The sequence below is a fragment of the Bubalus kerabau genome, chromosome X (genome assembly GCF_029407905.1).
Source record: "Bubalus kerabau isolate K-KA32 ecotype Philippines breed swamp buffalo chromosome X, PCC_UOA_SB_1v2, whole genome shotgun sequence".
In the NCBI taxonomy this organism is placed as follows: Eukaryota; Metazoa; Chordata; class Mammalia; order Artiodactyla; family Bovidae; genus Bubalus; species Bubalus kerabau.
In genome coordinates, this window is record NC_073647.1 from 145,992,988 (window position 1) to 146,012,532 (window position 19,545).

General features: G+C 43.3%; 1 protein-coding gene across 6 annotated transcripts in view; it reads right to left on the reverse strand.

Moving 5' to 3' along the window:
• Positions 1-431: 431 nt before the first annotated feature.
• The window catches only part of ARHGAP6 (Rho GTPase activating protein 6), a 542,861-nt gene continuing 523,747 nt past the window's right edge, over positions 432-19,545 (reverse strand). For 5 of the 6 annotated variants that reach the window (XM_055563245.1, XM_055563247.1, XM_055563250.1 and 2 more), the window contains exons 10-13: positions 18,163-18,260; positions 7,822-8,093; positions 5,687-5,767; positions 432-2,414 (exon numbers count right to left, since the gene is read on the reverse strand). In XM_055563245.1, coding sequence (XP_055419220.1) covers positions 1,714-2,414; positions 5,687-5,767; positions 7,822-8,093; positions 18,163-18,260 — 1,152 coding nt within the window. In that variant the 3' untranslated portion in view covers positions 432-1,713. The remainder of the gene's footprint in view (positions 2,415-5,686; positions 5,768-7,821; positions 8,094-18,162; positions 18,261-19,545) is intronic. The other variant, XM_055563246.1, reaches the window with a different exon arrangement.

The following is a 19,545-nucleotide window of genomic DNA, read 5'->3' on the forward strand; positions in this document are numbered from 1 at the left end:
ACGGGCAGAGCCCAAAGACCCCCATCACTGCCCTCCCTCCCGGTTAAGAAATGTCAGACAGCATTTCTAGACTTCATCATTTCAACCCTGAAACAGAAGGAGCATCCAAGGCCTGTAGTGTAGATATGACATACAAGGATTGTGTTGGGAAACACTTGTCCAGCACATGGGAAACCACCCGAGTTCCCATCTACTTCCTCATCAACAACTGAGTTTCAAGTGAATGACAATCAACCTTCACTTGCAACAAATATCAATTTCACTGGGTTATGTCTCCAAGCCACCTACAACTTCTTATTAGCTCTTTAGCTGTATGTGGATAGTACTGCCACTGTTCATTACACTTGGACTTGCAGATAGGGAAGTGTGTATGTGGAATGGTGTGTGGGTTCATTCATGAGATTCAATGCCAGTGAACAAAGCCTTTGCTTTAACTTTTTATTCATTATGGCACAAGAACTTGAAGAAACACCACTGAAAATGTCATCGCCAATATGAAAATTAAGAGTAGCATGTTTTATAAAAAAAAAATCTTTTTCTATGATACACATTCCCTTATGAAGTGAAAAAAAAATCTCATAAAATACTGAAGCAAATTGCCACCTGCTGGTCAAAAATTGCTTTGCAGTTGAAAAACTTCAAATTTTTACTGAAGTATGGTAGGAACATTTTACATTGCACAGAAAATTACCAAAAACATTTCCTCAGCCTTTGGCACAGTGTAAATACAGAGCTCCGTTTTTTTCCAAATATGATTTACTTCACAAAGCACTGCATATAATTTGGTTAATACTGATGATGGGGCAAAAGGAAAAACCATGTTCTGTAATTTGAGTACTCTCTTTTCACTCAAACACTTTATAGTTGGATTCCAGTTTATAGTTTTGAAAAATACATAGAAATCGTACATTATAAATATATATTATATATTGGTATATAAAGTTGAATTTGACCTAAAATGGGACGGAGAAGTTCTTAATTATTCTTTCTTTGTCAGGCACGGCCTTTCTCTTGTTTCATTAACTGAATTCTTTCTAAACAGATTCTAAAAATATATTCCATAATGTATCAAATTTAATATTTTCCTTAAAACATATTCAATATGAAAAGGCATTCAGTGACTATATTCTTTTTGTATCTCACTACTATATAAAAATATGGCTTCTCATATTCTGTTCTATTTTGCTTTGTTAGTGTTATTCTTAGGCATTGAAAGAAGGGCTGTCCCCAGTTAAAAGCTATGGCAAAAGCACAGAAACCCGCTTGTGCATATTCTAGAACATTCTATAGAATCTCATTACTTAGAATAAGTGACTAAAAAATGTGTTCCTTCTGTTTTCTGTGAATATAACATATAGGATTATCATACATAATCTGTTACAGAATATACAAGAGTCAAAACTGAAGACACATAAATACAATTAAGCTATACCAAAGCGAGAATTTTATCTTATACAGAGCCAATGTGAATAGCTTTTAGATCGGACGTTAGCATACATTTTTGTTTTTTTCTGAAGGCTGGCTATGCAATAGAATCTTATTATAAAGGGTCAGGGTCCTAGGGTGCTCTATCTTTAAGTGTACTGACTTCTCGTGTTATTTTTTTTTTAAGTGTAAAAGAAGAAAAATAAGTGCCCAATTGTCCAACATCCACTTTTTCCCCTACTGAGTGGAAGAAGGCTGTTTGGGAGGTGAGGGGTGAGCGTGGGGGGCTCAGACCAGCGTTTCCGGGAGGGCATCGGGGTTGTCGGTGGACAGGAGCTCCCAGATCTGCCATCGCTCCCTCTGCCAGTCGAGCCAGTTGGGTTCCCCCAAGGTCTTACTGTTCTGATCGCCGGCGGGACTGGGGTAGGCGCTGCTCGCTTTCTGCTGGGCGGCCTGGTGCCCTCGCTGCGGCTCGACTGTTTGGCTTCCCTCTTGCGAAGCTGTTCCGGAGCCTTCTTCCAGCCTCCGCGGCCTCCACAGCGGTGGCTCGGCGGCTTGGTGGGCCGGGGATGCTACGGTTGACTTTCCTGGACCAGGATAAGGAGGAGGAGGCCGCTTGTCGTGCCTGGCACCCTCTGCAGGTCTCTGGGGCAGAGGCTTGGCTCTCCTCTGCAGCCAGGCCCCCTCCGGCTCGCTCTCGGCGAGGTCCTCGGCGCTGCTCAGAGTCCAGCACGGCTCCGGCCTCGGCCTTGGTATGGGCTGCCCGCCGCCCTGGATGTGGGGCGTGCTGCAGACGCGGGCCACCGGGGCGTGCGCCCTCGCCTCAGCCGCCGGGCTCGTGGTCTGAGTCCTCCGAATAGCCTGCGCACTTCTGTCCAGTTCTGTGGGGCTCCCCTGCCAGCGGGGCCAATTTGGGGACAGGTTCCCTTGAGACAGGGAGCACGGCCCCGGGCGGAGGGAGCTGCTTTCAAAAATGTTGCTGTAGGAACCTGGGAGCCAGAGAGAAGGACGAGAAATGCAATTGATTTGTAGCCTCCCTCTCGGGATGCCTTGAAAGTTTCAAAACAAAAAAAAAAATTTTTTTTTAAAGCACAGGACATGTTTAGCTGTGGCTGACTACAGTAGAAAACTTCCTAGTAAGAGACCTGACCAATGCTTCTTGATTATCAGCACAATTCATGTAACAGCTCCAAAGACAGATGCCTGGACTCGGGCAGCTTCATTGTCAAATGAGACTATATAGTCCTGTGCCTTAATTTCTGCCTTCGGAAAGCCCCTCTCTGCCGTGCTTATGGAAACTTTTCTGAACCTAGAAGGTAAAAGGAACGTTCTCTTCCTGTTCAGTGCAACTTGAAATTGGGAGGAGACATACTTATAGTGTTTCCATGTTTCTCTTGTGTCAATCAAAGCTGTAGGAATAAATGAATTGAATAAAAAATGCCCCATTTAGTGCCAGAAGGGGAAGGCAGCAGCCCATGTGAATATTCTACCCCTGCCACTGTGGGGTAGGCTGGCTCCTTATTCACCCATCATCCCCTTTCCTTCCTGGATGATATTTCCCAGTCTCCCTTGCAGTTAGGCGGGCCACATATATAAGGTCTGGCTGACAAATGTGGAGGTGTGATGGAAGCCATTTCTAGGCCTGGTCTAGTAGGAAAAACACCAAATGCACTCCTAGTTGTCTGGACTTGGTCTCTTCCCTCAACTTCTAGCCCACAATGGAGCAACCATGGAAGACTCTGAGGCCTCTGAGGATGGGGGAGCCACTGGCTAGATGAAACTTGAGCTGAGCCCCTGCATGACTGGAACAGAGTATTCCCACCCCTCATTACCCTGCACAATCCACACTGGACTGCGTAGTGAGGATAAATCAACCTGTGAAAGGTTAAGCCACTGACATTTAGAGGATGTTTGTAACCTTCCCTAACTGATACAACTTTCTTCAGGAAATTGAAAGGAGAGCAAAAAAAAGTGTGTTTCACAAGCAAATGAGGAGTTCCTGGGGCATATGTCCCTAGGCTGCCTGTCTCCTGTTGATTTGCCCTATTCTCTCATTTCTTAAAAAGTAAGCAGGGAGATCATTTTGCGGGGAGAGGGGCATATAAACATGTACACAGGGACAGATCAGACTTGAACCAGCAGAAGGAAAACAGAGTAGGATATCTTGGAATAATTTATCCTTGGGGGAAAAGACAGTAAAGCAGCTCATGGGATAAGGGGAGATGTACTTAGACAATGGCTCAATACTCAAATACTCAAACTGGAGTAGAGGCCATTAAAATAAAAATGCACCATGCTTTAAAAATGTAATATGGGAAGTATTACAAAACAATGAAAAAGGGAACACACACACACAGGGAAACAATAAAACAATTCACACACTTCATATTATATGCCCTCCTCCAGGGGATCTTCCCAACCCAGGGATCGAACCCAGTTCTCCCGCATTGCAGGAGGATTCTGTACGGTCTGAGCCGCCAGGGAAGCCCTCATATTATATATTAACATATATTCCAGATGGATTAAAGAATTAAGTGTTAAAATAATGAAATATTGTGACAGAGAAAAGTGTATAGATGACTAATTCGCCAATGCTTAAGTAAAAGTTAAGATTAATTTTGTGAAAGAATTCACACAAAAGAGATAGAATTACTCATGTAAAACATTAAAAAAGTATCCAGATATGCAAAAAGGGAGAAAATGCAAGGAATATCAGTGGCAAACAATGTGGTCAAAGGGTTAATGCCTTTATTATAAGAAGAGTTTGCAAGAATCAATTTAAAAAACACTAGTATACATAAATAGCCAATGACATAAGGATAATCTGTGGGTGAAATTCAGCTGATTAATAGAAAAATTGAAAAATACTGGTGAGAAATACAGGCAAATGATAATAATAAACACAATTTTGTTTTTTAAAGAAACCCAAATGCAAACCCAGTGATTTGCAATACCAATGAGATTAAAGTGATATGGACAGTACCATGAAATGGCACTGCCACTATGGCTTATGGAACACAAGCCACTGTATCCTCTATGCAATGTGAAGTGACTATACCTCTGAATTCTTGGATAGGTTCATTATATTTTGACCCACTTTCTTATTCTGTTTTGTATTTTTTTGGGGGGCTGCATCACACAGCTTTCAGGATCTTATATCCCCAACCAGAGATGGAACCCAGGCCCCCAGAAGTGGAAGCACGGAGACCTAACTACTGGACCACCAAGGAATTTTCCTATTTTCCCACTTTCCTATTTCAGATTTATAACTGGCTTTCTAAAATTTTGTGAACTCTTTTTACAATTTAAAATACAAAATCCAAAAAGTACATAAAAGACGTCCCTGACATTAACTTATTGCAACATCACTAAAAAAATGGAAACAACTCAGTGGTCCCAACACTGGGCTATAAACTATGAATATGCATCCAAAATACTACACAGCCCTTAACGACAATAATGGAAAATAACTGGAGAATGAAAGGTAGACAAATCATATAAAGGCATACAGTCAGAATGATTATAACTATCTTTAAAAACTCTTGCAAATGAAAGAAAGTCAAAGATTGATGTACTTTGGTGGAAAGGTATAGCTTTATCTCCTTTTCCCCTATTTCCAGCTGGGAAATGGGATATTTCCTGCCATATCAGTAAACAAGGATGTCACAGCCCTCAGTGATTGCAGCCTTCCAATGTGAGCCACCCTGAAGAAACTCAGGAAAAAAAAAGAATACCTGTCATCTAGCAGCCATCAGATGGTGGCCACTTCCTGCAGCCACTCCCTGTGGTGAGCCCTGAGGAAGCTCAGGACATGAAAATACAGGATACTGGCCCCAGGTAGCTGAGGTGCAGATCAAAGGAATGATTTCAGTGAGCCCAGGCTCTTGCATCTTCCCAGGCAGAGAAAAGTGCTAAATTCCTTAACTTGAGATATCTGGTTTTCCTTTAATTAACAATAATCTGTTGACACTCAGACTACCTGCCCTTTGTTGCAAATGTCTATATAACCTGGCTCCTTCCCTTGCCTCCTCAGAGCAGTTCTCTCACACTACTCCAAGTCTCCCCAGCTTGGAGTCCTAAAAATTCCCCCCAAATAAAATATAACACTCAACTTTTAGCTTGTGAATATTCCCCCTACGTCAACACAGCATTTTTCAAATAATATCTGAGAAGCATGTAATATGATGATAGTAAGGTGAAAAGCAAAGAAAATTAACTTTAAAAGTAAGCGCAATATTAGTTTGAAAATATAATCCTTTACCTGTCATTCCTGGGTCTTTGGATCCACTTTTTAACGTTGAATGCCAAGTTCCCCAGATATTGAAAGCCTCCTCTGCCATATCTAGGAAGAAGTGTAAAAGAAAGGTATGTAACTCCAAATGAAAACTGAAGATTAAAAATAAATCAATAAATATTTTTATGACACCTCTTCTACTCGAAGTATTGTATTCGAGATTGTGATGGATACAAGACAGAATATGATGCAGACCTGCCTTCTAAGAGGCCTATTCCATTTGGGATTCACGAAAAGGCTCTTTCTCTGTGATGGCTGTGGTAGACAGAGTAAGTCATGATCCCCAAAATCTGTGAAGATGTTATAGTGAAAAGGGTCTTGCAGGTGTGCCTAAGTTCTGGATTTTGGAATGAGGAGATGATCCTGGATTATCTGTGTGAGCCCAGTGTAATCACAAAGGTCTTTATAAGAGGGAAGTAAGATAGAAGATGCTATGTTGCTGGCTTTAAAGATGGAGGAAAGGGCCATGAACCAAGGCATGCAGGCAGCCTCAGAAGCTGGAAAAGGCAAGGAAACAGATTGTTCCCTAGAGTCTCCAGAAGGAACACAGTCCTGTGGACCCATTTTAGATTTCTGACGCCCAGAACTGTATGATAATAAATTTTTGTTTTAAATCACTAAGTTTGTGTTCACTTGTTATGGCAGCCCTAGGAAATGAGTAGAGTTGTCATGGGTGACAACAGCTTCAACCGCATCAACATAGAGACAGAGGAACAATGGTTATAGTTTGTTTATCTTGCCTACGGAATACTCCTCTGTGGCATCAGCAGTCACAGTCCTACATGTGTTTATTCATACACCCTCCCTAATCCGTTTGTAAATATTTACAGCCTAAGGTTCTATCTTAGGTGTTCCCACCATCTCATTTAATCCTTACTACAATCCTGAAACCTAAGAGCATCTCAGGTGGCCCAGTGGTAAAGAACCCGCCTGCCAATGCAGGAGACATGGGTTCAATCCCTGGGTCAGGAAGATCCCCTGGAGAAGGAAATGACAGCCCACTCCAGTACTCTTGCCTGGAAAATTCCATGGACAGAGGAGCCTGGCGGGCTACAGTCTGTGAGGTCACAAAGAGTCAGACACGACTTAGCATCTAAACAAACAAATTCGGCAACGTGATGATAATGACTATTTCTAGAAGCAAATGTCTACTGGTGCTTCCCTGTGTTCAGCAGTTCATATGTGTTCATTCTCTCATTTAATCCTGAAGAGATGTCCCTGAGTCCATTTCACGGATGAGGCAAGTACTTTTACGTTTTAAAAAGAAATGTTATGCCTGATGGAAATACCAACTACTGTTTTCACTGTAAATTAAAAGAAATTTTTGAAAGGAATACTTGTGAAATAAAAATAAAGCTGCTGTGATTAAAAGCACCAAAAAAAGGGAGCCCTTTCAGAGTGACTCTTCAGAGAAAACTATATATTTGTGATACAGCAGCAAGAATTTGTATTGTGTCTTCCAGTGATCAGTTTAAAAGTGTCCTGCGAGTCCTGACCCTGAGGAATTGTTCTGTGGAGGGGGAGTACAAAATTGAACATTCAGTGGTCAAATCCATTTGAGAAAAGCTGCAAACCAACCCCTCCCTCCCATCGTGGAAATTCATGGTGCCTGCTAGCAATGTAAAGGTTTTTGAGAACTTGTACAGCAGAGAAACAGTTCACTTGGTTAACTCAGGCTTTCCCAAATGTTTTGACCATGGAAATCTTCTTTTGCCTAAAAGTCATCATTGCCATGGAGACTTATTTGGAACATGCCTGCTCCTTATATAGTGAGTTCAGCTTGTTCTCTGTATAAAAGTAACAGCAATGGCGGGGTGCCATCTTAGACTAAAAGATATGTACCCAAGCCCACAGGCCAGGAGCCAGCAAGTTCCTCGGATGCTGGAGGGGAGAGTCAGCTGGGACTGTCTGGGGCTCACTGAGCTGGAGACTGCTTCCCACCTAGCTGGGTGTGCAGGGACTCAGACCCAGGATGAGTGTTCGGCAGGTCCTCAGTAAATGCTCATTGAATTAGAGAAACATGAAACAAGGAAGGGTTGGAGACTAGGTCCAAAGCGCCCACACCAGGCCACAGGTGCAATCAGAGGGACTGGATGAATTACCTTTGCCAAGCCTTGGTCCAGGAGAACTCTCCCTCGACTTCGAGGAGGGCAAGTGGCCCACCCGGCGTGCACACGGCTCCGGCCCTTTGTAAAGCTTCTCTGAGCCCCCCGGCACCACGTCTTCTTGCATAGCCAGCAGGGAACGCTCAGACAGCACAGGGGAGTTGTTGTCATAAGGGGAGAGGTCTCCGCTGGAGGCCTTGTTGGAGTCTGTGGACGAGTGCCTTCCTCCCATGGAAAAGGAGACTTCCGACCTCAGCATGTCAGGGCTTCTGGCACAAGGAGACAATTACAGGTGTGTGAGTGTGTTAGCAATGAGAGACCAGATTCAAACCAGTGGACAGGTTTACAAATGACGGCAGGAGAATGTGTGGACACAGGGGCTGAAACAAAAAAGAGTTTCTGAGCAAGGTTCCAAGACTCCTATGTCAATCAGGTGAAAGCGTTTCTATGAAATGGCCAGCAGATGGCAGCAAAACCCAACGGATGTCACAGGAAACGGCAGGGCGAAGTGACGAAACCCTTCAAGGTGCGTCGCTGAAATGCCTGTTGCCTCAATCCCTGTTTCCATTTAAAAATTAAAATCTGATGCTCGCTATCTGTTAAATAGGGAAAACTGTAGATAACTCTTTAACTTTCCTCAATATCCTGAATTAAAAATAATTCAGACAAAACTATGAGTGAAACGTTACATGCAGTTTATGGACACCTTTTCTCCTTTCACCCAAATACTAATGTTAATCAATCCATCCTTCCTGACAATGATGATGATGGTGGTGGTGGTGGGAATAACTGTTTTATGGATAAAATGGTGGCTAAAAAGATATGACCGTCACTGGAATCCATGGTATTTAAATACACCTAAAAGGATTCTACAAGGCATGCGTGCTTTTACAAATTGATGTAAAGCGTACTAATGAGCATGTCCATTAAGTTTTATATGAGCATGAGCTGTCACAGCAACAGAAATAATGGGGAAAATGTGAGCCGAACAGGAAAACAAGAACATCAGGAACATGACAAGACTGTTTGAAGTCTTACCTGGGAACATCTGTATTTTCTACTTTCCTCAAAACAGTGGCCCTGACAACATCTTAAAGGGAAATGATCACAGATTGATTAAAAGTTCCCAAACCTGCTTCTGCTGCCCCCCCACCCCTCACCCCACTTCACTTCTCTGGTCTTTACTTTCTTTTGAATTAATTTTTCAAGACAAATCCTTGGTGATCTTATAGAAGGTAACCCCATGCCTGAGCAAGCCCTTCTTAATCTAAGGGTTCTGTGTATGCAGGAGGAGAAAGGATGCTGTCAGGGGGTCCAGCTTCACTGGGGGCTCGGGCCGGGCTTACTGACAGGGGAAGGCAACTCAGCTGTGACAAGCTTTCCCTGTCACCGAGGCAGTTAGGGCCCCAAGCACTTTCTGCTGAGGGAATTTCTTACCCACATGGAATAAACAGTCCTTTCCTTGCCTCCTCTTTAAACCAATGACTGATGACCTTATGGGAAAGAGCCAGAGGACAACCCACGAGGATGGTTTTCCAGAAACTTTAGGCTTTCAATGAATGAAGGAAAAATAAAAGGAACTTACTACTTCTGCTGGAAAGTGGAGAAAAAAACGATTTAACTGCCATCATTTAATTAAAGGGGAAAACTCTCTCTGATTCTATGGAGGGAACACAGGACAAAACAAACGGACCCTTGTCTGTCATCATGGGGTTTGACTCTCACTGGGGACACTCCACTGTGAGAATGAGCAAATACAAGTGTGTTGAACTGGAAGCCACACAGAGCTCAGCTCAGAATCTGGGTTCTACATTCTGACCGGGGCTAGACATCAAATTGCCGGGCTAACTTCAGTTGTTTTTCCCTGTTTAGTTGACATTTTTCCATTCATTAATGAAAGTGTCTTATGTCTACTTGGAATAAGTCACAGTGTTATTTCAATAAGAGTGGGCACATAAAACCTGCTTTTATGACCTGTTTTAAAGAGAGCCTAGTCAATTCCTTTGCCAAATTAAAACATCTATCAGGGCCACAGCTGCTTTTGGGCCCCCTTACAACAGGAAGAGAGTTTTGGAAAGGTCATATTGTAGCTCATGGAGACCACAATGGTTTGGTCTCATATCTTGCTCATCTGTCTTACAAAACATACAGAAGAGAATATATAGAGCAAAACGTAAGTTGCAGATTCAGTCAACAGTTAACGTGCATCAGGAAGAACACCCCATGAAAGAAATTTCTTGAACATCTCAAGTACCAGGGACAGTACTTCTGACAGCACTTCGGACATGGCAGCGTCCCCATCATCTGGGAAATGCATCACTGGTTGGAAATGCGAATTCGCAGGCTGCCCTTTGGATCTCCCGAGGGGACTGGCAATCACAAGCAGGGCCCAGGGCCAAATGAACCCGCAGGGCCCCACAGTGAGAATAATGACTAGAATTTCAAGATGGTGACAACAGATCATTAAGCCAAATGGGTGCTGCTTCTGAGGACTGAAAGGGAACCTCTGGGTGCAGGGCTTTAAAAGCCCTCCAGATAATTTTGATACTTGAGAGAAGTCAGATACCAAACCTGAGATACCAAGCCTACCTGCCCTCCCTCACCCCATAGATGTGACCGTGGGCTATGGATCTATCTCCTCGGAGGCAAGTCAGCAGAGAGATCACAGGTACTGGCCACAGCCTCAGCCCCGGCTGGCAGTGGGGGCAATGGGCTGGTTCTGACTTCAAGCTGGCAGGGCTACAGTGGATTAGAGAAGAGAGCGTGCCCATCACAGCCAGCTCCAGCCTGCAGGAGCCAGATCACTGAATGCCATCTGGTTATGGATCAGAACATGATAAGGGGAGGGGGCAGGAGGGGCCAAGCTGCCTTTCTCTGCTCTTCAGTGTCATTCTCCAAGTCAAGCCACCGAGCTCACCAGAGCTGTAGCCCCCATGAGGGAGAAACCGGAGGAGGAGGCCAGAGCTAATCCCTGGGGGTGGAGGCGAAAGCGGCAGACACAGCCCATGGACCTCCTCAGTGGGGCTGGGGTCACTCCCAGGAACATGGGCAGGTGGGGAATCCCTCTTTCCCCAGCCAGTATACCTAGCCATGGAAGCTGATGCAGGTTGAGTGCACATGGTGAACAGCTTGGGTAGCCTCTTATGTGAAGCAACCCCTTGGCCTGGCAGAAGCACATAAGTTGACATGTATATAGAATTCATTGTGTGGCAGCAACTGGATGAAGTTACTGTTAACAACTCTGATCACACGTCAAGAGAGGACCGAAAGAAATGAGGGGATGCTGACGTTGCATGGGGCCGAGACTCTGAAAATGTATTTGATAGATACTGTTTAAAATCATGGGCTTCCCTGATAGCTTAGCTGGTAAAGAATCCTCCTGCAAGGCAGGAGACCCCGGTTCGATTCCTGGGTCGGGAAGATCCTCTGGAGAATGGATAGGCTACCCACTCCAGTATTCTTGGGCTTACCTTGTGGCTCAGCTGGTTAAGGATCTGCCTGCAACACAGCAGGCCTGGATTTGATCCCTGGGTTGGGAAGTTACCCTGGAGAAGGGAAAGGCTACCCACTCCAGTAGTCTGGCCTGGAGAATTCCCTGGACTGTATAGTTTAAAAGTATTCAAAATCAATAGTAAAATGCCTTGTTTTATGCTTACAGTTGGTGGCTCTTTTATATGTTTAAAGTATTTCCTATTTATCATTTTAATTTCTCAGCAGAGGTCAGTAAGGTTTTGGCCAAATTTGCCCAAGAACCCACGCCCAAGGGTTGTCTTTCTACACGTGTGCATATGCGCTCAGTCGTGTCTGACTCTCTGAGACCCCATGGTCTGTAGCCCTCCAGGCTCCTCTGTCCATGGAATTCTCCAGGCAAGAATACTGGAGTGGGTTGCCATTTCCTCTTCTGGATCCCCCGGGATCCAGTCCATGGATCAAACCTGCGTCTCCTGCACTGGCCAGCAGATTCTTTACCACTGGGCCACCTGGGAAGACTTGTCTTTCCACACGAGAGCCCACCAATTAATGAAATAAAATGATTATATTTATTCCTCAGAAGTCTCACTATAATATTGGGAGTTCAGAGTTTTCAAAAATTTTAGTGTCACTCCATTGCTTTATCATTAAATCAACTGGAAACAAATCCAGGACCTTCCCTGTAAGTATCTTTGAAAAAAATGAGACAAGCTGTCACTGATATCTTCTCTAAGATTTGCCTCTAAGCTAATTCACCTCTTGGAAGACAATTTTAAGTTCAGCGCTCCAAGTAAAGGGCTAAAATATTCATGTGTTTATGTATAGAAAATATTTACTCTAAGCAGTGAGACATTGTTGAGAGGCACATGGTGTTCTGTCTCTCTAGGTGTTGGAATTTCATGGATTGAGGTGGGGAATGCTGAGTGGATACACTGCCAGTTGACATGGGTTTGCCTCCATGACTGGAGAGCTTTCCCATGAGCCCTGAAAGCCTCGGGACCATCCACAGCATGCATGGCCAGTCTTGGCCAACCAAACAGGCATGAGATGGACACGGAGAGCGAATTGCTTTCTCACCCTTAGCTGGTCCTTGCAGGTCAGGGTGTAAACACGCTGGCAGGGTACTGTGGGCAGGCCTGCACTGCAGCCGGAGGCACAGAACGCGTTCTGTGGACAGACGGAAAACTCCGGTTCAATCACCGGAAATGGCCGGCCCGGCCCCTGACTGAGCGACCCCAGTAAGAAACATCCTTGGGGATTTCAGACTTGCTTTGGTTTCATGATTGGTTCAGCCGTGAACTGATAAACCTTCCGTCTGTTGGAACTCAAAGCACATAACCATCGTTGACGCTGTTAATTGTGATTGGAAAGGAATCCACTGCCATAGCCACTCTGGATTTATGGAAGATTTTCACATTCATCATGTTCACTTCTGCAAAACATCCCTTATGCAGAATCCTAGGGACAAAGGCAGCCCGCTCCAAAGAGAAGCTGACATGGATCCACACTCCCACCAGGAGATAGACATTAGAACTTGCCCAGGTCTCCTAAAATTTTTGTTGCTATTTTGTTCATTGTAGATCTTTGGCGATGACATTGGTTTTTAAAAATTGCTACATTTAATTGTTGTTCATTTTGATGACTGTTTTAGCACACCCTTAAAACTGGCACCTCACTTTCCTCACCCTAGTCCCAGCCCTGCTCTGTTCTGTTGCAAATGCCTGTGTTTATCACACCTTGTCTTCTTTGATTCTGTTCTCATCCCCTACTTCCTTACATGCCTAAATCAAGGAGGGGGGAAATCTATTCTAAGTATCTTTGGAAAAAAAGAGCATATAATTCCAATAAATATACCAGACAAGCAATTAAAAAACTAGAAGTCTTGCCTTTTTAGTAATATAAATCTCTTCTAATCTCCTCTTGGCATTCCATTTTGGTTGAAGCCAAAAATGTAAGTAGACAAGCACAAGGAAAAATAATGAATCCTCCTTTCACTCCCCCAGTTCAGTTGTCACATACAGAAGAGGAAACAACTCAAATGGAAGCATGAAATTCCCAACTATTACTAAATGTTTCATCTTTCAAAACAGAAATTATGATGAGTATGTTCTTGTTCTTGGTTTGACACTCTTTTGCAAATTTACTTGTCCACTCCAAATAAAATCTTATGCAGTTTCCACGTGGGGCACAGGAACCTAAAACCTTATTTAGGTATGTGAATTGATGGCACAGAACAGAAGCTTCAGGAAATAAATCAAAGAGTAGGAAGAGAATAACAAGAGAGCTCGTGCATATCAGTGCACTTACAGAGTTCATTTTAGAAGTTACTGTTGCTTTCCACTCTGTGGTCTTCCTGAAAATCCTTTCCATTCTTGCATTTTATAGCCCTTGTAGCTGAGTTTTCACTAAATAAAATCTTCAGAACAAGAGTTCTGTTCATTTCCATTGCACACAGCTTATCCAGGTCCTCCACCTCATGACCTGCAAACGGAACCGCTTCCTGTCCGTTTCAAACTCTACCTGACCTGACGCGATCAGGTCACTTTCCCAACTTCGGTGCCTTTCGTCCTCACCCCTCTTTCTATTCTAGAACCATGCCACCATCCCGATGCCAGTTAGATCAGGTGGGCTTTGCCTTTTCCCAGAGTGCCACAACTTAACACGGATGGGTTCTCTCATGCCATGTTGCCTTCGTAAGTTACTGTCTCATGGACAGCAAGGCAGAATCTAGTGGCACCCCATTTAAAACTACTTACACATACTTACCAACTCCTAATTTGGTAAGTAGTTATAAATGAACAGAATGATGAAATGCCAAGCAATGTGATAATGATCATTAACGAATACTAAGCATTTATTTAAAGCCAGATACTAATAGCCAAATAACTATAAAGTTAGTACGACTTTTTCCTCTTTATTTTTTTTTTGGGCCGCATGGCATGTGAGATCTTAGTTCCCTGACCAGGGATCGAACCTGCACCCCCCTGTATTGTACGTGCAGAGTCTTAACCACTGGACTGCCAGGGAAGTCCTCATCCCAGTATGACTTTTTATCTCTAGTTTACAGATGAGGAAATTGATTTACCCAAGACAGCACAGCTAACTAGAAGTGGAAATGGGATCTGGACTCAGGCAATCTGGCTCTGAATTCAAACCTCATGACCAGCATTTTGTATCATATAAGCGTGTGCTATTGATGGGTAATTGGCATGCCAGTGTTGCCAGCACTGGGGTCCTGCAATTTGTCAGCTCTGTAATCTATCATGACCACGATCTCTCATCACTCTAATTCTTCGCCACTGCTTCTTGGTTTAGGCATCACCACTAAGCTTGCCATTTAAGGGCTTCTGCCCTCTGTGCTGGCCAGCTTTTTTTACTGTGTCCCCAGCCAGCTGACATATTTACTTTTATGACCAGGCCCTGGTTCAAGCTCCCCAAACATCCAGGCCTATTGACAACCTCTCCAGCCCTACAAAGTTCCCTTCAAATCCTTGCTCTTCTCAGAAGCTATCCATGAGACAGCAGGAAACATTTCTTTCTCTTCTCCAAAGTTCATGTGGATTTATGGTCTGGAGCACTGGTTGCCATCTCTGTCAACACAGAGCCCCCTTTGGAATGTAACAAATCACCTAACCTCAACTCTCTGGATGACAGGAAATATGTAGTATCTACTGGGGCAGCTCTCAGCTGGCAGTTCTTAGCCTGGCCACTTGAGAGAGAATCACATGAGGGCTTTGAAAATCCCGGTGTCCAGACTGCACCCCAGAATAAGTGAATCCGAATCTCTAGGGGGGGCACCCAGGTGGAGGTATTCTTCAGGTTCCCCAGGTGATTCAAATGGGGAGACAAGGCTGAGAACCAGGGACCCAGCACATACCATTTGTCCCTTGGAGGCCTACTTCAACAAACCTGCAAGCTCTTAAAGATGTGAGCTTTTATAAATAGGATGGATAAACAAGAAGGTCCTACTGTAGAGCACGGGGAGCTATACTCAGTATCTTGTGATAAACCATGTTGGAAAAGAATCTAAAAAATGAATGTATATATATGTGTATACATATATATATGTACATATGTGCACAACAGAATCACTTTGTGGTATGGCAGAAATTAACACAATGTTGTAATTCAACTATACTTCAAAAAAATTGAAAAAAAAAAATTGCCTTGAGATTTTAAGCTTTTGCTCCTCAAAGTGTGCACCATGGCCCAGCCATATCACAGTTCCATCTGAGGGTCTGTTAAAAATGCAGTTTCTCAGGCTTCCTCCCCAGACAGAGTGATTCAGAGAGTTTTTCAACAAGAACTCCTGGCGACCCAGATGCACAGTTAAGTGGAGAAGCACGCTTTAAAGCCTGCAGAGACTATCTACAGCTCGAGGGTTAGGACTTGCAAGCCTCAAATGGCCATTAAAAATCCATATTTATTTGTTAATGTATGTATTTTCATTTCCTGGCAGCATTATCACCCTTCTGAGCTGCTGTCTGACCTGTATCCAGAGGGAAAAACTAGACACTCACTTCTTACTTAGCCGGTCTTCTCCCAAAGATTTCTGTTCCATGGCACTCGTCTCTGCCATCTTCCATGCTCCTGTGAGCTCACCTCCCTTTCCTTGAAGCCCTGTCACTCACCCAACATCTTGGAATAGGGTCAGCTTGCCTAGGCCTTGCGATTCTTGTTCCTATGGGGACAGGCAACAGAAGAGGCCAAACCACTCTACAGCTTGGGATGGGCTTAATATGATTCCTCCTTTTCCTAAGATCAGAGAAAGAAAGGCCCATTTATTGGTGTTTATATGCAAAGAGTGTACTTGAAAACCACACAGAAATAACTTCTATCACCTATTCTTCAACGTATAATATTCATGTACTTTTAAATGCCATGTAAAAGCAAGAAATTCGGCAAGTCAAAAATCAGTGCTTTTTTTAGGTGTGTGTTTTCTAGCTTTTCCACAGAGAAGTGGTTTAAAGGCAGCTTGACGCGGGATTCACAGAGAGAAGGCCACAATGTCTGTTCTCTTGCAGGGGAAGGAAATAAGTAAGTTCCTTTAAATTCTGGTCGCACAAGATCTACTGCGAAGAAAAGTCCTGTGTTAGTTTAAATTAGAATCTACACCTTGATGATAGCTAGGTATCTCAGGAAAATTTAAGAAAGACTGATTTTCTGATATGAAAAGTAAGACCATGAAATGCTAGCCCATGTATATAATTTGAATTAATTTTTATTCTCCCTTGCTCTTAGGGCTTGAATCTAGGCAGAATGTCTTACTTGAAGCAGAAATTATCTTGATAATGATTTGCATAGAAATGGATTTTAAAAAGTGCTCTTGAAAGGATGATCCACTTAAAAATTCTTCACTGCTCTATAGGACATAGAGTGAAACTGAACTGAGCAGGGTTATGAACGTAATGACCCAGAAAAGAAGGAGGCCTGAACAATGTGCAATTTCTTTCCACCAAGTTTCTGTAAAGAACAGAATTTTTAAGCATTTGAAATAGTTTTAAATGAAAATTAGTACATCAAATTCAACATCAGTATAAAAGAACAATTTAATGCATGTCCATCTTTCCAAGATACCACTGAATAAGACAGACCATTACAGTATTTATGTATGACTAAGAGAGAAAATGCTATGAAGACATGTCACTAATTATAACATTAATCTCAAACTTATGGATACCAAGGAGGGGAAGGGCTGGGGTGGATTGGGAGATTGGAATTGACATATACACACTACTATGTGTAAAATAGATAACAAATAAGAACCTACTGTATAGCACAGGGAACTCTACTCAATACTCTGTAATGACCTATATGGGAAAAGAGTCTGAAAAAGAGGGGATATGTGTATATGTGTAACTGATTCACTTTGCTGTACACCCGAAACTAACACAACATTGTAAAGCAACCATACTCCAATAAAAAATTAATAAAAAAAGATTAATCTTAATTTCAAGGATTATAAAACCTGGGGGGAAATGTGTCTTAGAATTGTTGAAATTCAGTAGATTAAAAAGCACAGCATAAATGATACTTTCACAAAGGATCACAACTTTTCCTGTCACAAATTTAGGGTTTGGTGCCTTGATGGCAACATCGTTCCTGGTTCATGATGCAATATTGTCCCCTTAACTGGCTTTGTTAAATGTTTGGCGCCCTCCATACACTCTGCCTCTATAGCCAATGGTGAAGAGAAATCATAAAATCTAACCAGCAGGAAAAATTCAGTGCTTCTCCTTTGGGGGAAAAAATGGTGGCAAACCATAGCCTACAGGGAGGCTTGTATTTTCCTCATTGCAAACATGGGGGCCTGTGGAGACCAGTGTGCGTTTCTATCAAAAGGATGCTAGCTATAAAGAGTGGGCAAGTCGAGAGGGTGAACATGTCTCATTTCAAATGGCCACCTAGGCCTTGGCTGAGGCCTGTCCTGTGGTTTGGTGATGCACCTGTCCCGCTGGTGAGTTACACAGGTAAGATGCATCCAGGCGCATCCTTGGGGGCTGCTAAGCACAGTTTTAAGGACTGTAGAAGTGGAATCACTGATGCATATCACTGTCAGTTCCTGCACTTCCTGCCAGTGTGATTTAGTGGCTTTTTCTTTTTTTTTTCTGGTAAACACAGTCTCAAGGGGCTGGAAAAAGACAAAAAATGAAGCAGAAAAATCCCCAAAGGCACTTTGTAATTTGACAAGTCAATTGGTAAGACAAGGATTTTCTTTTTAGGGGGACAGATCAGATTTGCCAGGAAGTCACCAAAATTCCACTCAAGTCACCCTGCGTGGAGTTATGTAAACTTTTCTAATTCTTTGGAAACGGAAATAGACATCCCCAAGATGATTTGAGAAGATGGGAAAACAAGCATACTCACGAAGACTGGGAGGCCTTCCTTCTGAGTAGATAATCCACCACATCCGGATCGGTCTCTAACAGGCTGATCAGCACTTCATTCTGCAGATCCGGGGGAACCTGCACGGACCAAGTGTCGAGGCATAAATAAAACCGCTCCAGCAAGAGGTGAACTGTGGTTACCAGCAGGCTGACAATAGCATCTAAAAGGATGCCTCAAAAGTTATCTACAGTCTATGGGGTCGCACAGACAACAAAAGTTATAAGAGAACAGAGGGATTTGTTGGTTAAAACCAAATCTACACCAATCCATGCAGCCAGTTTCATTCTTAGAACAAACTGGATGATTACCAGAGAGTCATACTCACTGGGCTTCCTGGTCGCTCAGACTTACTGTAAAGAATGTGCCTGCAATGCAGGAGACTTGGGTTAAATCCCAGGGTTGGGAAGATCCACTGGAGAAGGGAATGGCAACCCACTCCAATATTCTCGCCTGGAGAATTCCATGGATAGAGGTACAGTCCAGGGGGTCACAAACAGTTGGACATGGCTGAGCAAATAACACTTTCACTTCAGTTTCATATTCACTACTCAATTCAATTCAAGTGGGGTGAATTGTCACTCCACTCGTGACTGGAGATAGACCCTAACCACTTGGAACCCTCTGTTGCTTGGACTTGATTTTCTTGACTTTGAATGAGCAAAATATCGTGGTTAAGAGGACTAGTGTTTATAACTTCTTGTCCAATGGGGACACTTTCTAGAGTTCATATTTATAACTATGCCAAGACAACAGGCAGAAATGAGGACTGTCTTGGGTGGTTCTGGAACATACGATTAGTTTATTGGGCACAGACCCTGCAGCCAGAGGCTGCTTGTGTCTGAGTTCCAGTATATGGCTGTTGGGCTTTGGGCAATGGATCTAACCTTTCCAGGCCTCAGTGTTCTCATCTGGAAACTAGAGACAGTAAGAGGACTCACCAAAAGGACTGATTGACGTGGTGATGTAAAGGATGCATTGCACGTTGAGAACTTAGAAACACCACCTGGCAGATAGCAGACACTCAAAAAATGCTGCTACTACATTTGCAGACGTCACTTTGCCATTCAGTGCCTGCCTCCACTTGTTTCTTGCATCCTGGTCTATCAACAATTAAGAGTTTTTGCTTCACAGTGGGATGAAGCATGCTCTAGAATGTTATAGATGAGCATCATGTGTTTCTCTAAGCTTAATCCTCAGGGCATGAGAGGACGGCCTTCCAATCCTAAATCACTCATGTAGGACTTTTCTAGAAAGCAAGATTGAACTTGGCTCCAATGGTTTTCTACTCTGTAGATGCTCAACCAAAGGAAATTTCAACTATTGAGGGAAAATACATTTTCATTCTGATTCTCTCACATGTGA